General features: G+C 43.6%; 1 protein-coding gene across 2 annotated transcripts in view; it reads left to right on the forward strand.

The window, feature by feature from the left end:
* The window catches only part of LOC111872718 (ubiquitin carboxyl-terminal hydrolase 2), a 70,844-nt gene that overhangs the window by 31,421 nt on the left and 15,580 nt on the right, over positions 1–23,843 (forward strand). For both annotated transcript variants that reach the window (XM_023866869.2, XM_023866870.2), the window contains 3 exons: positions 18,552–18,665; positions 19,009–19,135; positions 19,940–20,168. In XM_023866869.2, the coding sequence (XP_023722637.1) occupies positions 18,552–18,665; positions 19,009–19,135; positions 19,940–20,168 (470 nt within the window). The remainder of the gene's footprint in view (positions 1–18,551; positions 18,666–19,008; positions 19,136–19,939; positions 20,169–23,843) is intronic.

Genomic DNA, 23,843 nt, shown 5'->3' on the forward strand with positions numbered 1-23,843 from the left:
ACAGAATTCTATGGTGTAGCATCCTGTTACATTGGTTCTACTTGTTGCACGTATTCATCTCGTTTGTGCAACGCGCAAGCAAGTTGCTCAGCGTAATTGTGTACTGTCTTATCCATGTTCCACCACCCAGTATCAGACGAAATACCTAGAAATGATAGAAAGTGAAACCCGAAAAGCTTGAACAAACTGAACAAGAAGTAGCCTGATCAGAATGTCAGATATGACACTGTTGGGCTGAACATCAGACTTAATAACAACGTTTTCTCCAGTTCAAATTTGTAATCAAATCTGGTAACTATAAAGCACTGCCCCCCATCCATCTGCATTGATCATATGACTGACAATGTATCAACTCATACAACATATGCAGCCATCTGACGATGACCATATAATGGTCGAAACATGTGTCAGGAACGAACAATTTAGTGCCCACTGTAGAATAGTGATGTAAAAAAGAAAGGTAAAGTTATCCGTGTAGCAGGCCATAGGGTTATGAGGCGTCGAGGCTCCCACATTTTCTAGATACTCGGCTCACAGATGGCGCTGAGGTGAGCCTTACGCGCCGGCCTCCCTTTACTCGCAGGAAGATTCCTGGTACTCATTTCTGTTAGAAGCTGAATCGACCCCAAGGCCATAATGCGGCTGGAAGGATTAGGTCAGTTGAAAAATCCAGCGTCGTCATCGGGAATCGAACGTGTGACCTTCCAGCTTGTAGCATAGTGCTTCAACCAACTACGCTACCGCGTTCCCTCAGAATAGTGATATTGTGATTAATGAATATCTAATCAGTAGTCTAACATCATAGGCGAGTCGCGTATGGGTGGCAGGTAAGTGTAACCACCAGTTGATGCAACAGAAGTCGAAATTCAGGACCCAATTCCAGAGGTCGATGAATACAGGAGGAGCTCGAACAGCACACGGAGCTTTCTGCGATGGTACAAGAAGTTCGAAGACACTGGAAGTCTGATTGTGCGTAATAAATTTTCCAATTTAGATTAATATTTTTGGGGCATCCCAGGTCATTTGGCCTTATCTAATGAAAGGTTCATTTCAAGAAAACATGTCCCAGATGCGTCGTCAGAACCCCAAGACACCGCATCGCCCTGAAGGTGCTTGGTTACGTAGAAGGGTTCGTAATCATGGCCACCACGAGATCCCTGTCGAAAGAAGCTAATATACAAGACTGGGATTTGGTGATACCAGGGGCTTGTTTTATTATGAATATTCGCTACACATTTTGTAGTTCTAGCTCAGGTAAATAGCGATATGCAGGAATTCTGTGTAGTCATTTTGGGGTGCTCCGTGCACAAGCGGACATAACCTATGCCAGACTTTTTAATTGACCGCTTATTGTAAGTTTATGCGACATTCTAACTGTTCTAGAGTTGTTAGAGTGTGGATGTGGGGACGCCAGCGTCTCGGAGGTGCTTGTCACCGTCTTCAGGGGACTCTGAGAATGGAGAATATATGTATATCCGAAACATCCCCCACATCCGCACGGTGTAACAACTCGAGTAAGGAATTGATGTTTTCAGTTAACAAACCTTGTACTTACTTGGGACAAAAGACCTGTTCCAAACCGGGCGGAGCACTGATTATCCTGATTGAAATTCCCGCGGTTTTCCTCCGTTGTTCGAGGCTAATGGTACCTTCAGACAGGCCGCGGCGGGTTCCTTTCAGATCCTCTCCAGTTCTGCTGTCATATAATTTAATCTACAAGCTTTGCAGTTGAAACAGCGTTTTTGTATAATGTATGCCGATAGAGTTCGAACCCACGGCGGCGCCGCTCGAGGGTCACAAGGGCGATATTTTTGCGTCGCATCATCTGGCAACACCGCTCCCAGCATCCTGACCGGCTGGGGTGGACGTTGTCCAAAACTGTATTGGCGTGTTCATTGTCGCACCGAAACATTGGTTCCCAGATTGTGGAGCGCGAGGCCGTGAGGAAGAAATTAGGTTACAGTGTCAAATTGAGCTGAAAGTACTTCTTTTTTTCGGCTGCATTTAATCTTCTTTTCAGTAATCACCCTTCAGTACTGTTAATCCAGGTATTAGAGAAATTAGAGCGATTAGATATGATCATTTGCTGCAATATCATCGCCATATAAAAAATACCTTGCACCTTCTTAATTTTAAAACTCTTTATCTTTTGAATAATTCTGTCTTCTGGAATATAACGCCGTTTAGTCCGTCGAAAGGCAACCGACGTTTCGGAGGATTATGTGGCCTCCATCTTCACGGTCGAAGAATAGACCAAGGAAGAAACCAGTGTAAAGCTGGTAGCGGAGCTGTCGCTTTCTCTCTCTCTATTATCTCTCTCATAGTGTTGCGTATGCCCATACATCGGTGACGTAGCAGGATATGTAGTGGCCACAGCCTAATTCTGCGCATGCGTTGGTGACTTACGAGGATGGCTGGTATGGTGGTTTCTATTCCATGCAGTTTACTTAAGACGTCCGAAAGATGAAATTCTGAACATTTTTTAGTTGTCCATGTACAGGGTTATTCAAAAAGAATGTACCGATTTTATTAAGCAATATTTTATTAAAGGAAAGAAATACAGAACTCCAGCCAAGTCACAAGTATTCTACTCACAATCAACTTTTATTTCCTGTCTTACAAGTGTTCAATATGGCCACAACCTGCAGAACGGGCAACATCAATGCGATAAGAGAATTCCTCCCAGGCGCATATCAGCATATCACGATTAACTCAGGGCACTTTTTCATTTAAAAAAGCTCGGACCATCAGGTGCCAATGGGACGGTGCTCCATCTTGTTGAAAAATGAAGTCATGCGAATCTGCTTGCAGTGAAGGGAAGAGCAAGTTTTGGAGCATATCGAGATAGGTTTGTCCTGTAACGGTGTTTCCTTCAAAGAAAAAGGGACCACAAACCTTGTCCTGAGACACAGCACAGAAGGCGTTCACCTTAGGGGAATCTTTTTCGCGCTCAACTGTTTCATGTGGGTGCTCCGTTCCCCAAATACGCACATTGTGACGATTGACTGTGCCGCTCAAGTGAAAAGTCGCTTCATCACTAAAAATTAAACGTGAAATGAAGGTTTCGTCTTCCATCATCTCCAGCATCGAATCGCAAAATTCCATCCGCTTCCTTTTGTCCTCATTGGTAAGTGCCTGAACGAGCTGCAGTCTGTATGGTTTCAAATGTAGACGTACTGTTAGCACACGCCAGAAGCTCGCGGCCAGCTCGATTTGTTGATTTCCGCGGGCTCCTCTCAAACGCAGCACGGATTCTCGCCACTTGTTCCTCCGAGATTCATGGTCGTCCTGGACTTTTTCCTTTACAAAGACACCCACTCTCTTGAAACTGTCGAAACCACCGTCGAATGTTCTTAGGACAGGACGGATTAGTGACGAATCGCCTTCGAAAAGCACGATGCACCGTGACAACCGAATTTGTTTTCGCGAACTCGAGAACGCAGAACGCCTTTTGCTGAGGACTCGCCATTCCGAAGGTAAACGAACAACTGAACGTTGCCGGAAGAACGACGTGACTTCAGCGCCCCTGTGGCAGCCAATCACAACTTAGATAACTCCTCTTTCAAACGGTCACTGACTCATTCCATGACGATGCTTGAGAACTGAGGCAATGCGTCATGAAATCGGTTCATTCTTTTTGAATAACCCTGTACATACCGGTTATTTCTGATAGACAAATAGTGTGTTTTTATTACAACTTTCGACCGAAAGAATGTTTATAGGAATTCATCTCTACCTACAGCATGTAAATCAGCAGCGACAAGGTGGAGGCTGGACGGCTCGGGTTCGATTTCCAGCAGGGGAAAGAGATTTTTCTCTGTTCCACAGCGTGAAGATGGGCCCTGGCTTCCGTGCAGCCTCCTATCCAGTGGATAACTGGGCTTTTTCCCCAGGGGTGAAGCGGTCGAGGCGTGAAGCCTTTATCTAGTGCCGAGGTCAAGAATGGTGGAGTTATATGTCCACAGCCGCACACGTCTTCATGTCATGGTGCTTAATTGATTAAGCACGGGGACAACTTTACCTTTAGCTTTTATCAGCGAAAAACAGGATTTGCGTTGTGGAATTCCAGGATTCGAACACATTTTCAAGAACACGTTACTGCCATAACTCGGGGGCGCACTGTATTTGTGTTCGGAAATAGTCTGGGAAAGTTGGCGCGTATCGTACTAATTTCCCACATATTGCCCTGGCGACACCACTGCGAGACATCTTGCCCCAAAACATTCGGCACCTGCCGTTCACGCGAACAGACGAACAGCAGGGAGCGTACACACGTTGCGTTTGGATTTGAGGTTTCCAGCAGCGGTGACTGTAACACAGTTCTCTCACTTAACCCTGAAGTGTGCGGAACTGCACACGGCGTCACGTCCCAGAAAGACTCTTCATGGTCAAGGTGGAAGGATCTGAGATCCATCGTAGTTTATCCTGTGGGAAGGGGGTGCGGTTACCATTCGACACTTTTACTCGTTCGAAATACATGTACATCGAATCAAGAAAGTCACACCGATTTGTTTGCTTTCCGCCCTCCATTCCATTAGCCACCAGCTTCTTGTTGGTTCCGTGTTTGACTTACTCTTCGACCGGAAGATGGGGCCGGTATGTTTCTCCGAAATACCGGTAAACTTTTACCGAATTGCATGGTGTTACATTTCAGTACTGTTCACCCTAATCTAGTCTCTGCACGGCAGAAACAGTTTTTTTTTTCGGTGTGAACGAGTTACGTGCGTCGTGTCATCTCATGTAGTCATTCAGTTGTTTAGTCTTTCTTTTAAATGTACAGTATGAGCTCAAAAGTGAGACCTAGCCGTCCATTTGGCCGCGTGATACAACTTCAATGGATTTCCGCTGCTTTAAGCATGACAAGTTTAATACCATTTGTGCCCATCAGATACAAGGTTCCGGGATAGCTCACTCGGGTACTGTGATTAGTCTGCGAGCTGAATGACGACGGAATCGAGGTTCTCTTCTCAGCAGCTTCCAGATCGGCTCTGGTGCACACCAAGTCTCCTACCCACTGGGTTTTTCCCCTGGAGTAAGGTGACAGAGACGTGAAACTGCACACCCCATCTGGTGCCTAGACTACAAGGAGCCGTACCCTCGCTTTCTAACACGTTTTCATGATTTCGTGCCTAATTATGCAGAGGGACAGTTTATCTTGCTGTAGGAAGAAAAATTACGTTCCTGTGTTGTGTGAAGGAGCTTTGATTGGCTGTTATAACAGTTTTTTTTCTTTCTTGGGTTGGGGTGAGACTCGAGTCCGCTTGGTACGTCAGCCACTAACTGGCCAATTGTACCAGCCCCGGGTGATAGATGATGAGTGTGGAGCAATCGGTGAAATGAGAATTGGCAGGAGAAACCGAAGTATTCGGAGAAAACCTGCCCCAGTGACACTTTCTCCACCACAAATCCCACGTTACCTGACCTGAGCTCGAACCCGGGCCGCCGCGGTGGGAAACCGGCAACTAACCGCCATAGCTATGGGACGGTCTTGTTATAATCGTTACTGCTAGCTTTACAGAGTTTTCATGTGCTGTGGAGAACAGGTAGAACATTTGGGATCTGGAACCGTGTAGTTTGGCAGTCGTTTATCGACGTTTCGGAGGAACATACTAGGTCTAAGAGTAATCCAAGCAAGCAGCAAACCCCTGCCACTGTAGTCTCTATGTGAATTTTTAGATCGTGTACTGAGTGTGGGTTAGTAACATGGCGCCCGCCCGTGGCCTCTCGAAGAAATATATTTTAGAGTTCGGGATTTAATTTGATAATGAAACATTGTATGCAGCGACGCGTTTTAAATTTTGCACGAAGACAGGCCATAAACGTGCCTCCATATCTTGTATAAATACATTTTCGTATGTTAGAATTGGAATGAAAAGACTTTGCGTTGGTGGGGAACTTTAAGGTTATGAGTGACCAATTGATTCCAGCTGGAATCGACCTCTGCGGAAATGACTCAACAGATCATGTGTTTGCCGTGTCTGTTTGATTGAAGGATTTAACTGTGTGTGCATCACAGCTACACAAGCCCAATAGCAGGGTCTTTATAAAAAGTCACCATAATAAACATCTGACTTGTGTTTTTTAAGTTTTGTTTGTTGGCCACCAGCCTTGGATGTGAGAGTTGTATCATGTTTAATTTCAAAACGCTCTGCTCCAGTCAGTATTACACAGCGTATGAGTGCGTGTTCATAGATAGGCGCCCCAATTGAACTCGGCTGAGTGACGTGTTTAAGGTAAAGGTAAAGACGAGGTTTGGACTGGTGACTCGATTTATTGACCACTTACACAACTCGTAACTACAAGTGACTGTAACAGCCTCACTGGTCTACACATTCTAAAGATCACTGTAACTGCAGCACGCATGGAGTCTTCTATGCCATTAGTAGTTTCCTAGTAACGGGTCCTAACAGTGTCCTCTGCTGACGTCCTTGCCGGCCGGCGAATATCCCACAACTGATTCATTGTTTCATCTGACTTAACTCCCAGGCTTGCGGCCATCTCACAACAGTCTTTTACTCTTCTCCTCACTGAGTGCAGATGAGTCTTGAGTCTTATGTTATGACCGGCGGCCAATCGGCCAGTCTTTGAATAAAGCACCCATCTGCAGCTTATACCAGAATTTTATTACTGTCATACAGTTGCGGGTTTGTTGATGTGGAGCGCCCTCTCTGACGACAGAACGGGTCTGTCGTTTACGATTGCTACTGGCCCTCGCCAGCGCAGTCATTCTCGGTTCCGAATCCCGTGGGACTCGTGACCATACTTTACTGTCTCAGATTCGAGACTTCCCTTTTCGTCGCCTCCAGCAACTCGTAGGGCTTTAGTGGAGGTATTCAAACCCGTCTCCACGCGGGAGACTGGCAGCTCCCAATTTGTCCCGCTTATAAGATCTCGGCACGAACCGCACAGTAAACCTCATCCTTCATTATTGTAGTTCAGTCATTTCTGTGGGAACATGTTTGCGAAGCCGTTACTCAGCAACTGCTCTTGAATATATTTGCTTATCTCGCGGTCATTGCCCATCAGCGGGTCTATATGCTACAGTGTGTAAATAGATGAAAATATGTACATACATACGATATACACTCTGGTAATTATTTGTCTTTTTAACAAGTTTCTCCTTCATAATCCTTTAATAAATTTGAATTTGGAAGAAAACGCAAATTTTCTGGGAAGCCAGGATGCTTAGTCAGTATAGTGACTAGGTTGCAGGCTAGACTACCAGGAAGTCGGGGTTCGATTCCCTAAGGAGCAGAGATGTGCCTCTTCCCCGCGTCCAGACCGGCTCGGGGGACCACCCAGCCTTCTAGCAGATGTGTGTCAGAGGTCCTTCTTTGGGGGTAAAGCGGCCGGGGCATGAAGCTGACCACCGTCCTCCGGGTAATGCTGAGCTTAGGAATGCATTGGCTAACCGTTACTCTTCCATACGTCTTCATAGCGTGGCGCTTAATTAATGACCGAGAAAACTTTACCCTTTACGCCGAATGTCTAAAATTAAGTGCGTGCCGTATCTGTTTGAATATCGGCGCACTGTTAATACACCCAGCGGGAATAAAAACGGACCGCCGAGTCAGCTGGCTCAATTGATAAAGCTCCTGCCTTGTGTGTCGGCGGTTACCTGTTCGAATCTCGGCCAGGTGGTGCCTTAAATTGTGGTCGTATCGGCCTGCTTACACAGCTTTTCAGATTAATTATTCACCATCGTCCGTAGACGAAATGTATGTGCCTCTTAGCTTTGTCGTATCTCCGTGTGCAGCAACTCGAGAACCCCTGAACCCATTTTCATGAAATTTTATATTCGGAAGCATCACTGAAATCTTAAATGTGTTAATTTCTGTTAAAATCGAACAAAACGTTTGCCCGAATACCTACACGCGTTTTTGCTCATTTCTGGAGCGTAACTCGTGAAACGTTTTTCAGAGCAAGAAATGTTTCAGACAAAAGTTGTGCAGAGAAGTGAAACGCAGACACTATACAAAACACACTTTATTTTTTCTTAATTGTTACGGATTTTGAGGTAATTGAACAAGAATTGTGATGCTGTGCATGCATTTCCCTCGTGCAGTATTCAGCAGTTAGCAAAGGTCATATTGGCCAGTCAGCCAAACAGCCAGTCCGAACAAACGCGAAGATTACCGAAGTCTGTTGTTTCACTATAATAATTAAAGTGTCATCTCACATGAATTTATAAGATCTGTATGTATATATAATTAAAATATGACAGTGACAGCTATTTGAAGGACTACCGAGGAATCAGGGTTCGATTCCTGGCGGGGGCAAATTTTTTCTCCATAGTGTCCAGACCGGCCCTGGGGACCACCCAACCTACAGGGACATAAAGCTGACCACTCGCCTCCATCTGCTGCCGAGGTTAAGAATCTGGAGCTATACCCCCCCCCCCTCATACTAATGGAATTTGTGTCATTCATTCGTCCATCAATGGTTCTGCAGCCCTTTGTCGCGCCCTGGCCACTTTTTCAGTTTCGTGACCCTATACACAGTCGGTAGGACTCCTTAGACACTGGATAAGCCCGTCGCAGAGCCGCTACCTAGATGCAGGACAGCAGAATCACAGGATAAATGCACACAGACAGACATCCATGCCTCGAGTGGGACTGGAACCCACGACCCCGCTGTTCGAGCGAGCGACGACAGTTCATGCCTTAGACGGCGCGGCGACTGTGAGCTGCATACCTTTATCATAGTAGCATGAATATCGACGCTATATAGTCTTGAGGAGGCACTATGCTACAAGCCGGAAGGTCGCAGGTTAGATTCCTAATGAGGTCAGTGGATTTTTCAATTTACCTAATCCTTCCAGCCGCACTATGGTCGTGGTGTCGACTCAGCCTCCAACAGCAGTAGTACCAAGAATCATCAAGGAGGTAAAGGGCGGCCGGCGCGTAAGACTGATAACCTCACCGCCATCTGTGAGCCGACTGTCTAGAAAATGTGGGAACCTCGACGTCTCACAACCCTATGGGTCTCCAAGGCGTTTTACGGGGATAGCTTTACTGTGATATTGAAAAAGTCATTAAATAACCCATGAAAAGAGAGCATAAAGCTTGTTTGAGCTTGGCTGAATGAATTCTCGTAATATGAGTCCACGATACTTAAGCGTAAATGTTAGCGTGCTATTTATAATACCTTGTGCGGAACGCTCCTGTTCCATGTACACTGGATACTTTACCGTCTTGTTGTGTCACATTTTCAGGCAGGCTGTGAATGTCGTGTGCTCGGTAACCGCGCCCATCTTTCTATTCTTATTTCTACGCCGTTTGAATTTTCAGTGACGTGTACTGCCAGTCTAGCGTCTTGCTGCGAGTGGGGCGTAAGAATTGGCTCGGGCGTAATGTAATTTAGCCAGATGGCGCTGGCTATTTTGGTTCAGTAGGCACTGCGCCTGCGCGAGGTGTATCATGACAGGTGATGACGGGAGTTGGTAATGTCGCTTCTGACCCGATTTTGTGCACCGGAACCCGGTGGGCGATGAGGGCGAGATCTGGTGGATATGTTCCTGCTCCCAGAGTGGCAAGCTGTTTTGAATGAAGGTGGCGTGGACACCCCTCGGATGTGTCGTCTGGCTTGTGTGGGCCCTACTTCTGCCTGCGGTCCTCTACTCCTTGGTCCTCAGGGTCATCCAGCCCTTCCCGCATCATAGCAACTGTCGGGTGCAGTCGCACCTCAGAATAAGCTCGACGCTCGCGTTTAGCAAGGTACTAACCATGAGATTTCCATTTATACAAGAACATTTGCAGTGTTGTCGTGCGGCATATCACTGGAGCGTCCAGAACGTGACGCTGAGCGTCAGGGATCCAACGCGACGAGCGTGACGAGTCTTCGGAGCGGTTATTGTGTATAACGTGGCTGTACTTTGTACAGCATTAGAGGTTCATGAACTGGCCAGCCTGGCTTGTCGTGATCTCTTCAGTGTCCATTTCACAGCCTGTCTCTTTGATCCAGTCATGGACACAAGTTTATTAAAGGACCCCCCCCCCGAAGCGTCACGTATTTTAGCGTTCTTCAGGATTGGATTTTCTAAATGTAAAAGCGTATAAAATTTCTGCTCGGCTTCTTCGTTTCCCGTAGTTAGCAGCCATTTGAAGATAATGTGACATGTTCAGCCGAAACCTTTGTCACTGTACCAGTCAGTTAAGTTACCAGCTGACCCTCACCAACAGTGTAGCAAGCTGTTGTACAAATGTTTCGTATAAAATGTGTAGTCCTATATGTGTTCGTAACCTTTCACTGTGCAGGTCTCGTTATTTATAAGTTGGACAACCATTTGATGGCTGCTGTGTCGTGGGAACTCGGGTTGAGAGCAAAGGTTTGAAATGCCTTCTGGGCACAACCTCCCCAAATAAACTATGTAATAGTGGTGGTCAGAGTCGTCATTACCTCTTGTGATTAGAAGTAACGTCGCAGTGGCGCTGCTAGCTGCGGCTCGTAAGCGCAAGCTCATTGCGAGATTCTCGACAGTGAAACACGGATTTCTTCGAATTTATTTGGTTTCGGCCTGTTAATTCTCATTTCACCATTACCCCAGCCTCATCTTTAGGCTTGCCCTGGCAGACTGGTGGCTTTATCTCTTGCACGACACTTGTCTGATTCAGACTCGGGAGGTTGGTGTTATTTTGAGTGACACAGTCTCCTTGTCTTGAGTGCGGGTGGGAGTAGATTTGAGGGAACCTACCCTGAGGCCACGGAAAGAAGCCCCATGGATGGTGGTACTATCGACGCACGAGGCCGTCTATTCTAATTCGCCATACTGTATTTCCCACCAGCCCCCATGACATGTAGCGCGAAACATCCCAAACGATTTTTGCTGGCAAGCGGTATAACTGCGAACATTCGGGTCAGAAAGGCAAGAACTCAGAAAGGAACATAAGGGCTCCGGGATTTCCCTCTGCTGCCCGTTCTTAATGGCCCACGATACCAGGCCCCACCAAAAATGTTATGCCTGTGTATGAAGTTGTCGAATGCATTTCTGATTTGTTTTGGATGTAGTACAGAATGAAATTATTTTTTAGAACCCTTGGAAATGAGTGGGTTGGTGTAGCGGTAGTGGTCAGTACTCGTATTCTGTAGATCTTCGGTTCGAATCTTGGCCGGGACACCGACTATCCTGAATTGGGAGTTTTCGTGATTTCCTGTAGTTCCAACAGGCAAATGCTAAATTTCAAAAAAGTTCACAGAGGTCCTCACCTCATAGGATCCCTCTTTAACGCCCTTTTCCATCGACGTTACTTCCACCTGTGTGTCATGCTCAGTAGACATCACATTCTGTCCCTCTGTACCAGTTTCTGTTCAGCCATGACATGCATAAGCCTGGATGACCAAACCGAGTGACAGGTTCAAATACATGCACATACCATCGACTTGCTTGAATGTCCATTATTTTTGTTCCCCACTTATTACACGCTGGACCACCTTTGCAACCTTGGAAGTGATTTTTTTATGCACACAGTTTTAAGATGCCTGTCAGTTATGCTTATCTACAGGGAGATTATTTGTGGCCTGAGCAAAAACGTGGCCTTATCGTTATGTGTATACACTGCACTGATTGCTGCATTTGCTGCTGTGTCAGCTGTGCTCCATGCTGAATCTGTAGTAACTTCATGTAGTGAAGTTTGTTCTGAAAATATTCTGTCAGCATGGTTGCCTTCTGCCCGCCTTAAACATGTTCTGGCCCACACGCAGAAGTTTGTAGTTGTTGACGGTCATAGACAATAATTCACACATAATACAAACGGTATTCCATATCTGAAGTGCATATATGGTCATGATCTGTGTATTCTAATCCTGCCTGGATTTGGAATAATCACATTTTCACATCCCTACCCCACTAGTTTATAGTTATTGCCATTAGATAGAAAGCTAAATATCCATTCATGCAGGCTCGCTTTGTTATTGTCCCATCTGAAGCAGGAAAGGAAGCAAGCTAGAAATATTATGAGGAAAGCAGTCTTCTGGGATGCGACACCGTGTAGATGTGGTGTTAACCGACGTTTCGGAGGAACCTATCGCCTCCATCTTCAGGGTAGAAGGAAAAATAAGAAAATCCACAAGCTCTTCACAAAGAGCTTGCGATACGTTCCTCCAAAACATCGGTTAACACCACATCTACACGGTGCCACATCCCAGAAGACTGCTTTCTTCATAGTCACCGCCATGAAAACCTCAAATCTAACATAGAAATATTATGTACAGAACTGTTAGGCTTATTTTGGACTCCTTTCAAGTCTATTAGAAATATTATGCTTTCTCTCTCTCACTTTGACATTAGTGTGGATGGGGGGCATATATATTTTATTGGTCCTGGCCACACCTGTTGAGACAGACTGCAACCACCATTGGTTCGTGTCAGTTAACTAAAAGTGTTATCATTTATGTCTCTTCAGGGTCAATTTGAATTGAAGCACAACCCGCATTGAAACTGTTTAAAATGTTTAAATGCCTGTAATCATAATTTCTAGCAATGGTTTCCTTGTGGGAGAAAAACAGTGCCTTCAGTTGCATCCAGGTGCTGATTGATATGATCGCCGCATTCTTGAAAAATTTCTTGTACAGTGATTTCACGTTAGCCAGGCATGAGTTGCCCATGATAAATGGTATAGAGAAACTGTGTTAAACTGATAAACCAGTCATGTTAGCTGGGAACCAGCGCTACTTTAAAAACTTATAAACTGATTTTTATGTTTGTAGAACTCGTGTTTATTGGGAACTGAGTGTAAATCTTGCAGAGTGCATTCATATTGCACGATATGAGAAGATTTCAAGTGCTCTCTGTCTGTTGTATTTGACCAGAGAAATTTAATTGATCATTTTCATAGTATATTCTCTACTGACACGTATGGATACCATCTGCTGATATAACCTCTCACTATTAATGTTGTGTCTTGTCTTGCAAGTAAGACCTACTAATTCATTCCTCAACTGCAGTGTATATCACTTGATATCAGTATACTGTTTTTTAAGTTTATCATTTTGGTGCTTATCTTACCTTTAGCTATGTAATATGTTTAGTTTTTCATTTTTGATACATTTTTCATTTTCAGCACTCATTTTGTGTCATTTTATTTTTAGAGTCACAGGATATTTAATGAGCACCTCTGCACAGAAATAATCTCTTACACATTTCCTATGAACCACAATGTTAACCAGCTTATGTGGTAGAAATTACTTGTAATTGAGTTTGCTTATGATAGGACTGCTGTTACAAGTTCTGACGTGCCCCCAGAATCAGTTCAGGGGAGTCAACATACAGTTGGTTTCTTACTCACGGTTCCTGTGGTTCTTTCCTGGCATATTCACAATTCAGCAACTTTGCAGTTGATGTGGTGTCATGTAATGGAATAAACAAATTTTTCCTGCTCAGTTTCATAATCTGCAGGGCATCTGCTAGACATGTTATTTTAGTGGATGGAAACTTTATCTACAGCCGTTTACAGGGTTGAAATATTTTAACACATTTACTGCCATGCTGCGTTACTGGGGTTTTATCTGCAGGGCCAGCCATTTTTTCATAAAACGTGGATTTCATAGGGGTCATGCAGTAATATAGTTGGTTGGGGCACTAAGCTGCAAGCCAGAGGGTTGCAGGTTCAATTCCTGTTGAGGTCATTAGATTTTTCAATTCACCTAATCTTTCCTGCCCCACCATAGCCCTGAGTTCGACTCAGCCTCTAACTTAAGTGAGTACTGGGAATTTTCCTGGGAGTAAAGGATGTCCCGGCATGTAAGGCTAACAATCTCACAGCCCTCTGTGAACCAACTATCTAGAAGACGTGGGAGCCTTGGCATGTATTTGTTCATATCCTTTTCACCAACGATTGAAATGGAACCAATTCCCAACACAAAATTATTTTAATAAACTTAGGCAATGAGCAGAGACCAAAATAATAATTCTAAATAACGTGTAACACCATCATCCAAACGTTTTAAACTTAGTTTAAGGAAAGTATTACTGAATTTCAGAGTTAATTTCCTGCCCCCCATCTCTCACAGCATAATACCCCATAGGTAGCCAGACAGTGTTTTGCCATGTGCTTTCTGGCAACACATGTGGAAGGGAGCCCTAAGTTAGTGTGATTAAACGTTTGTCAGAACTGTACATTCAGCTCTATACAACTTGGTGCACTGTGCAAGATGTAAGAAATACCTTGTGACCCTTTCTCTCATTATTTTTCTTATTTTGAAGCTAGTTTTATATTTTGATGAAGCTTCAATGTGGCATTAACCAGCAGCGCTCAATACTGTGTCTGTTTCGAGGAGAACAAGTGTAGTTCTAATTGTGTGGTAGCTTCTTGTGTCGAGTTATATGTTCTCTAACACAAGGTTGTACTCCAGCCAGATGGGTGCCTTCAGACATAATTGTAAGTATTACCTTGGGGTGAAGTGTTGCTGTCATGAACAGTACTGTCTTTTGGGATCTGTCAGTATGTAGTTTGATAGAAGCCTGCTGTTCAAGCCAGGCTAGTAACCGCCAGACAGACAGCAAGTAGAGTGTGGATGTTTACTGCATGACATCAGATCCCAGAAGATTGTACTCTTTCCAGTCTCCCCTGTGGAAATGTCAGCATATCTACATGATACTCTAGTTAATTAGAATTTTGTCACCTGGGGACCAGCCAGGTATCTATCAAATGACCAATTAAACAAAGTAGTGCACTTTGTTTACTGTGCAGGATTGCTGAAGTATTGGTTTCAGGAAGGAGATTCACATTAGATCATGGGTGGCCCCAGTGCAATGGTCATTTAATACCCAACCCTTCAGACTAGTGTGATGTTAATGTCTTACATTCCACATGAATCATAAATGCACTGAAAGGACTGGAAATCTCATCTGCTTGCCACATTGACACTATCATACTTAGTGGTTTCATCCACCTCATTGATAGCATCAAGATGTCAAGATTAATTTCTTTTGGGTTGTCATTCTGTGTTGCCTGGCAGATTTGGAATGCTGTAGCAGCATGTTGCTGTGAAACAGCAGTACAGATCTACCAGATGACACAGCAGTACATCCCAGAATAGAGGAATTCTTGTAGTCATTTCAGTGAGATAATTGATTCTCACATACCCAGTCACAGATTTTCTCAAAAATGTATGTTTTTGGAGACATGTCCTGTGGTGTATTATTTTTGTTCAAGTGAATATTTTACTTAATATTTCCAAAGAAACGGTTTAATCACATCCTTCAGCTGGATTCCTCATTTGTGTGGATAAAATCCATGACTGAGATGGCAAATTTTTTTCTCAAGCCAGAAACATTAGAAATAGTATGTGTTCTATGAAGCACTGTTCCAAAATTGATGCTTACAGGTTGAACATGTTTACATTGCTTGGTACACTCTATGTGTTTTAATTACTGTATAGAGAGCTGAAGCCGGTCACGGTAGCCGAGCGGTCTAAGGCGTGCACTGTCTTTGCTCGGAAGCCGGGATCGTGGGTTCGAATCCCACTCAAGGCATGGATGTTTGTGTGAGTTTTTCTGTGTTTGTCTACAGGTAGAGGCCTTGTGACGAGCTGATCACTCGCCCAAGGAGTCCTACCGTATGTGTATGATCTAGTAAACCGAAGTGAAACGGAGAGTTTCATGGAGGTAGGCCTAGGCCCAAAAATTGTGGCTGTAGCGCCACAGGAAAAAAAAATAGAGAGCTGATGTTAGGATTCAGAGAACAGACATTGTTCATGTCAGGCTCCAGAACCCCCATGCTTTTCAAGACTGAGTAGAAACATGATGACTTTAAGTGATCACTAATGTCCCTAGTGGCTTAGGTACTGGAAGAAAGGGGGTTAAGAGTGAGAAACCATCTCTGCTTATGCAAATTCCCACGTTTTCAGATGTACTAGCAGTAGAGTGGGGGTGGGGAAATATGGCATGAAAGTTATGAGCTGGACAAGCTGATTTGCAAGCATAAGAAAGCATGGGGTTCAACGTTATGTATTCTGGTAGAATATCACAAGAATTTTGGAGGGAACTGCTGCCTTAAAGATAGATACAGCCAGCTCCTCTGAAATATGGGTAACTCTGTACCAGACTGCATAGCATTATATCCTACAGGACAGTGATCTCAGCTACTTTCAGTTCATTGAAACTGCAGCACTTAACAGATTTGATAGTTAAAAGTTATTATTATTATTATTATTATATTATATTATATTATTTAGGCTTGCCATGCTGAAGAATAAGAAGCATGAAACAGAAAGTTACTTTGCATGTCTGCAGAAATGTTATAATTTATTTGCAATACAAACATGATGTTTTAAATTCTGTTAGCATGATACCAAGAAGATTATAATAAGCAACTCAGATGGCGCAGAAAAGAAATGTGAATATTAATGTTTATGGGGAATATATCAGAATGTGATGTGATAGAAAATGGAATGTGGATGGAATGGATAATATTTAAAGTGAAACTGGGAAATTGGGTTCAAGATTGCAGACGAGTGCATTGTTTCTATACTAAATGATACTTTTATGCTATATAGCCTGTTTTATTTCATGCCAGAGTTGTTTTTAACATACAGAGTGGCCTAGAAGTCAGTTAAGTTGTTAGTAAAATATACATTAAAATATGTTAGAAATTTCTGTATTACCTACTGAATTTATGGGACACAGAATAGTGTAGTCAGCTGACGCACTATGCTACAAGCTGGAAGGGTGCAGGTTCAATTCCCAATGAGGTCATTGGATTTTTTCAGTTGACTTAATCCTTCCAGCCATACAATAGCCCTGGGGTCAACTCAGTCAGGAATCTTCCTTGGGGGCTAAAGGGCAGCCAGCCGGGCGACCAGCACATAAGGCTGACAGCTTTACTGCCGTCTATGAGCCAGTTGTCTAGAAGTTGTGGGAGCCTTGATGTCTCAGAACCCTTACGTTTTTTTACCTACTGAATTTATAAAAATTGTTCAGTGCACATCTCATAAGGCAGTGACAGCGTTGTACAGAATTGACTGTCAAGTTTAAATCTGAACATTCCCATTAATACAAGAGATTGTTTTTGGTTAACTGGACCTTGGGCCACTTTGTATATTGAGTGGTATCTTTGGCCATTCTCTGTATCACTCAACAATGGAACAGAGGTAATTTTTCCTTGCACTGCATAAAATGGTCTGATTGGTACCACTTTGACTGTGGCACACACAACAAAAACAAATTTTAAACTTTGAACCAGATCAGTAGTTTCTGCTCATCATATGTAATGTGTTATAGACAAGACTTGAATCAAATGCCATCAATGAGAAGTGCTATGTGTAGGTTAAGGAAAGTGTCAGTGATGTTTAAGAGTTTGAATTTGGATCTTTACTTTTTGTGAAAGCTCCTTAATTTCAAGTAGATGACAGTATGAAAAGTGTGTAGTTCAGGGAGAACATGACATTTCAGAGGAACGTATTGCCTCCGTGTTCATGGTCAGAGTGTAAGCCAGGCAAGAAATCAGCAGAACCAGGTGGCAGGCCAAGCATCAGCTCAGCCCCATTCAGTCTGAGCTCAGTTGGCCACTTGCTTCTCCTGGTTTCTTGCTTGGCTTAATCTTTGACCCTGAATATGCTCCTCTGAACTCTTGCACTGTCCCGGAACTACACACTTTTAAACCAGAAGACTGTCATAGCCACTCTCAAGAGAACCTCAGATCCAAAGTGGCCTTATTTCTCATATTGGTCCAAGACTGGGGAGTGTTGATGTCTCGTTAGTGATATCGTTGGTACAGTAGTGATTAAGATGTTGGTATAGAAAGCGTATTTTACACATGCGCTGAAATTTCTTTGAAGTAATAGAGCTTGTAACGTGTTAACTGGATAAACATGTGTTGAGCTATTGCTGAGTAATGCCACCAGTAAGCTCTCTGTACATCACAAAGCAGGTCAGTTCATGATGTCAACTCTTAACTTGAGCATGTGCAGCACCTCTGAGTCCATGAGAACTGGGTGTCATCCATTGTCCTAAATGTCATGCCCATCCTGTCAACTAGAAGATGCTACCAAGAATAGTAGCTCAGGTGCTAACATTTCTGACATGTATCATACAGATGCTTGGTTCACATATCAGACAGGACACTTGACTATCCTGACTGAGGTTTCTCATGGTTTTTCTCAGCTCATTCAGAAAAGTTCTGGGTTAGTACCTCCAATTATGCCACAGCCACCTCCTTCCACATCATTACCCTTTCACTGTTTGCTGAGTCTGCTCTTAGATGCCATATAGTGTGAGCTACCGACAGCCGTTAAGAAGCCTTAAATTAATCAATAAATCTAGACAGGATGCTCTGGCTCTTTCATGATTCCACACTCAGTATATCCATCCTGAAAATGACACAGTGATGCGACTACTGCTGATGCATTATTCCTTGTAATACTACGGGGTCTTATTTATCACTACATGGTCCCTGCACTTGAGGTAGAATTATAAAACACCAAAGTAAGGAATGAGTGTGACAGGCTGCAGTGGAGTGGAGACATCATGCACAGATCTTTTGCTTCCCATTTACATATTGTTGACATATCAGCTGCTGACAGGTTAACTAATGATTGACATGCAATCGTTATAGGACACCAGTACAGTTGCTCTAAATGCTTCTCCTCGATTTCTACGTCATCGTGACAGTTCGGGCAGTTCAGCTGAGAGAGGTGGTCTTACAGGCCTGCGGAATATTGGCAACACAGTAAGTCAAGTTTTGCTGTCAGTGCTCTGTCCTCTTATTGTTGTAAACAGTGTCATTCTGAAAATTATTCCAAATATTCATTCTGATAGTAGGTAAAGGTTCTATGGAGACACTTGATTTTTTACTATTTTAAGTGTCTTGGTCTAATACTCAACACCTTCCATGGTGGTGTTCATTCATTAACATTGGTTTTTTGTGGGTTTTATTCAAGCTCTCCTACCAAATGGGGATGCTGTGAATGTCCCCACACCTGCTATAATGACCTTCCAGTGTATGTTCACGTGAGTGGATACACCCAAACACGTGAGGCATTAGTTATAATATGTTGTTTTTTATTATGCAGTGCTTCATGAACTCAGTCATCCAGTGCCTCAGCAACACGAGACCCCTGCTGGAGTACCTGCTAGGTGATTGCTATCTCTCAGACATCAACACCACAGTGTCTAGCATGAAGGGTGCTTTGATCAAAGGTACTGTATATTTCAGGGTCTCTCCAGGTTTGGTGGGCTTTGTTGGCCCAGCAGGTTCCATGCTTAATTTCTTCTGATGATTGTTAACTGTAACACATTCTTTGGGTTCATACCAGTACCTGATAAAATCAGCCATGTTTTGGTTAATGAAACAGCGTATCAGAGGCTGCGTTTACTTCTATCATCAGGTAATCATATGAAATTCATTCCCTGTTCCATCTGATGGACCTAATAGTGTACGTTTTATATTTTTACCTGGTGATGGAGGAGGACCAATTTCCACAATGTTGTTTCTTTAACCCCTTGACCTCCAGGCCTTGCTGCAGAGCTACAAGTTGCAACACTGGTTGGGTGTAAATGCAGTTGCACAGAAATATCTACAATGCTTTCCCTGAATGACCTTGAAATGGCAGCTGGCATATGTCAAGTGAAGGCCCATTCTTTCTTCTAAACATCAGTGCATTACACTTATGCCACCTAGTAACAGAAAAGTGGTACTGGTGGTTTCGGCTGTGGCGGCTCTAATGCAGACACTCAAGTCTAGTCAAGTCTGTGACATGCAAAGTGGGATGATGGAAAATGTCCAATGTATGTGTTAGTTTAATTGTACAGTTTCGTCACAAACCTTTATGCTTTTGTGACATCTGGTATTGGGAGAGATTATGACGTGTACACTATCTTCATTTGAAAATCTTTGTTCTCTAATGAAAACTCACCATCACTGCATTAACTCACATGTTTGTAGTTTTGTGTCAGTACTCGTGTAAGCTGCTGTCATTAAACTGGCATGTTGTGTTTGTGCAGCATTCTCAACTGTGATCCAGGAGTTGTGGCGAGCAGACAGCGAGGACAGGGCAGTGAACACAACAGCTCTTAAGTCGCAGATCCAGCGCTTTGCTCCTCGCTTCATGGGCTACTGTCAACAAGATGCTCAGGAGTTTCTGCGCTATCTCCTTGAAGGCCTTCATGAAGATGTGAACAGAGTCACCACAAAGCCAAAGGCCATCCTCACAGATGTTGATGACCAGCTGAGGTAAGTCACTACCAGACCAAAAGCCATCCCAGAGTTGGTCTCGACACTGTAGAGAAGAGAAAAATCTTACACTGCCAGGAGTCAAACCCGGCCCATCTGGCCTATAACCTGTCACTGGACGAACTGTGCGATCCTGACTCCTTTCTTAGGTTCATAGAAATACTGAAATTTGAAGTATTTGTATAAACTTAGAATTTTTGCTCTAATGCTAGAGTATCATGCAATACTGTGCATGTGGAAACGAAGTGATACACAGCACTATGGGTTAATAGTTAATGATCAGTCAGCTGGTCAAGAAATTCTTTGCATTTTACAAACCCAGTTGTTCTTTGCATGTCCACAAGAGTGCACTACTGATCCCTGTCCTGAACCAGATGAATTTAATCCACAGTGTGAAGTATATATGTCCAGATGTGAAACTGGCTTTTAAGAGCCATCTGAAGACTGAGTGTGTCTGCCTCTCATTTAGGCAGATCCTTTTGGGGTTCTGGATATGAGGTTGAGGGGAGTTTGTCTTCGATACCCACCTCATAGCACAAGGGGCTTGTTATGGAACAGTGTTGCTTTGTAAGTGTAAGATTTGGAGTTCTCATGTATAAAGGTTACTGTCGTTTGGGATTTAACGTCATGTAGTTTGATAGGTGAGTACCTAAACATCTATAAGTTCTGAATAGGAAGTGAATGTTGCATTTGACACTATTCCATATGCAGCCATATGAAGGTCTCACATTTGGGCATGTTAGCAGAAATTTTGATTAAATATCTATGTATTAAGTCCGCCAATAATGCAACAGTCATTAAAATATTTGCCATTTAACACTAACACAACATGTTTTGGCCACAGACGGTCATCCTTAGATGTTTCAATGCATCAAAACTGTTACACTGCCTTCATGCACGCTAAAACCATGTGTTGCAGTCCACTTGAAATTCATTAAAATTTTTATATTAAAATCTTTCGCAAAATCCTGTTCCACCTTGTAAGGGGCATTGTTCACTTGTTTAAAGATATGTGATACGTGTATTCCAGACAGTTTGTTTCAGCAGCTACGTCTGCAATCTGCAGTATGCCCCTTGCTTGTGTGTTGTTCCGTGAAGCAGTGTGTGGTGTTGTCTTTGACCTTATTATGAAGTGTGTTCAAAAAGTATCGAACCTTTGGTCGGCAGAAATACATTTATTGATTTGGAGATACAAAACCCTCATCCCTTTCAAAGTAGTCTCCTTGGTAATGCACACACTTCTCCCAGCACTTCCGCCATTGTTGGAAACACTTCTGGAATGCGTCTTTTGGAATGGTAATCAGCCGGGCTGTCGCATTCCGCATGATGTCTTTTGTTGACTCAAATCAGGTTCCTTTCAGTGGCATTTTCAGCTTGGAAAATAGCCAAAAGTCACATGAAGCCATGTCGGGGTAGTAGGGAGCCTGACGAACCACAGGAATGTTGTGTTTGGCGACGAAAGTCTGAATCAGATGCGCAGTTTCGGTACAAATTTCGCGGACACTCTCCTCATGCCCAAATCCTTGGTCAAAATTGAATGTATCGATCCAGTGTTTACCCCTATCTCGTTCGCAAGTTCTCGGACTATGATACGACGGTCCTCCATGACCAAAGTCCGCACTTGCTCAATGACATTCTCATTTCGGCTTGTTGAGGGTCTACCTGAACGCGGTTCGCTGTCCACTGATGTGCGGCCATCTTTGAAGCGGTTGTACCACTCCTTTATCCGTGAGTTGCTAATGGCATCGTCCCCGAAAGCCTGTTGAACTTTGCGAATGGTTTCCACTGGGGTATTGCCAAGCTTTTGGCAAAATTAGATGCAATATCGCTGCTCATGTTGTTCCATCATTTTACACCTTACTGGAATGAGACAAGCGCTCACTACACGTCCTCACTCATAGGCCGACTGCCAGCGACTGACGCTTTCTGCGGGCGAGAAAAAATTCACGACTGCTTGTGAATGTTCCCTCCGCATCTCCACCGAAGGGAGCCTTCCGCGCTTCATTGGTTCACGCGGAAAAAAAGAAGGCTCTATACTTTTTGAACACACCACGTAGATGTCATGGTACTTCAGTCTACGTTTTTCCATACTGCTCAAGGTATCATATCTTAGACCTTAAGTGCATAGACACTAAACAGGTAGCTGCAGAAGTTAAAAAGGTAAAATTGGAATTTGAGTTCTACAGGTTTCTTGCTTGACTTGCTCATTGTCTCTGGAGATGATGGTGATGTTCTTTTTTTTTCAATATCAGATTTATTCTGACCTACGTGGGGCAATCCAAAAGTTACCGAAATTTGAATTTTGCGCGCGAATGGTTATGAGTAAATCGAAATACCGCTAGGTGTCTCCTTACACATCCTTCTTGATTCAGTGTGGCAAGCGGCGTTGAGTTGAGTGGTTGGGTTTATTGTTGGTGAACGTATTTCCATTGTTGTGTTTCCGTGAGTTTGCGGTTTTGCAATGGCTTACGTGAGAGAGCAGTGTGTCTGTATAAAGTTTTGTTACAAACTTGGGAAAACCTCTGCACCAAATGTTGAAGCAAGCTTTTGGTGAAAACAGTTTAGGCCAGACACAAACTTACAACTGGTATAAGCGTTTTAAAAATGGCTGAACATTGACTGATGATGACGATCGTTTGGGACGGCCGTCAACGGGCAAAACACCAGAAAATGTCGCGAAAGTTAGGGATCTGATTCTGCAAGATCGTAGACTGACCATCCAAGACCTCTGTAACACCTTTGGACTAAGTTATGGTACATGTCAACGAATTTTGTCAGAGAAACTGAACATGAGGAGGATTGTGGCGAAGTTTGTGCCACGACTGCTGCAAAATGAACAGAAGCAGCATTGCTTGGAAGTCTGCAGGGAACTTCAGCTACAGCTTCAAGAGGATCCAAACTTTCTTTCGTTGGTTGTCACTGGTGATGAAAGTTGGATTTATGGCTACAACCCTGAAAGCAAGCAGCAGTCGTCGCAATGGAAGAGCCCTTCTTCACCTCGACCAAAAAAAGCTGGACAAGTCAAGAGCGACATTAAGTCCATGTTGATCTTTTTTTTTTGATATTGACGCGATTGTTCATAAGGAGTTCGTCCCTCCAGGTCAGACAGTCAATAAAGAGTTCTATCGCGATGTTCTAAGGCATTTGAGGGAGAACATGAGGAGAAAACGTCCAGAGAAGTGGCGCACGAACGACTAGGTACTCCACCATGACAACGCACGACTGCACACGGCTTACAATGTGCAGGAATTTTTGGCTAAAAACAAGATGGCAGTTGTTCCCCACCCACCATACTCGCCAGACTTAGCTCCATGCGACTTCTTTCTCTTCCCCAAGACGAAAATCAAGTTGAAGTGGTGAAGATTTGATACAGTTGAGGAAATTCAAGCGGAAACGCAAACGGTACTAAACACCCTAACAAAGAAAGACTTCCAGGATGCATTTGAAAAGTGGCAGAAATGCTGGGATTGGTGTATGCGCTCCCAAGGGGACTACTTTGAAGGTGATGGTGCAGAATAAGATCTAGGTAAGATGTAACAGTTTTTATTAATATATTTCGGGAACATTTGGATTGCAACAGTACATTGCATTACAGTCCAGAAGACTGTGCTCATCAATATCAAGACTTAGGTACAGACCTGAAATCTGAGCCCTTTCAATTGTCAAAATTGGCAT

Source organism: Cryptotermes secundus, unplaced genomic scaffold (assembly GCF_002891405.2).
Source record: "Cryptotermes secundus unplaced genomic scaffold, Csec_1.0 scaffold900, whole genome shotgun sequence".
NCBI lineage: Eukaryota > Metazoa > Arthropoda > Insecta > Blattodea > Kalotermitidae > Cryptotermes > Cryptotermes secundus.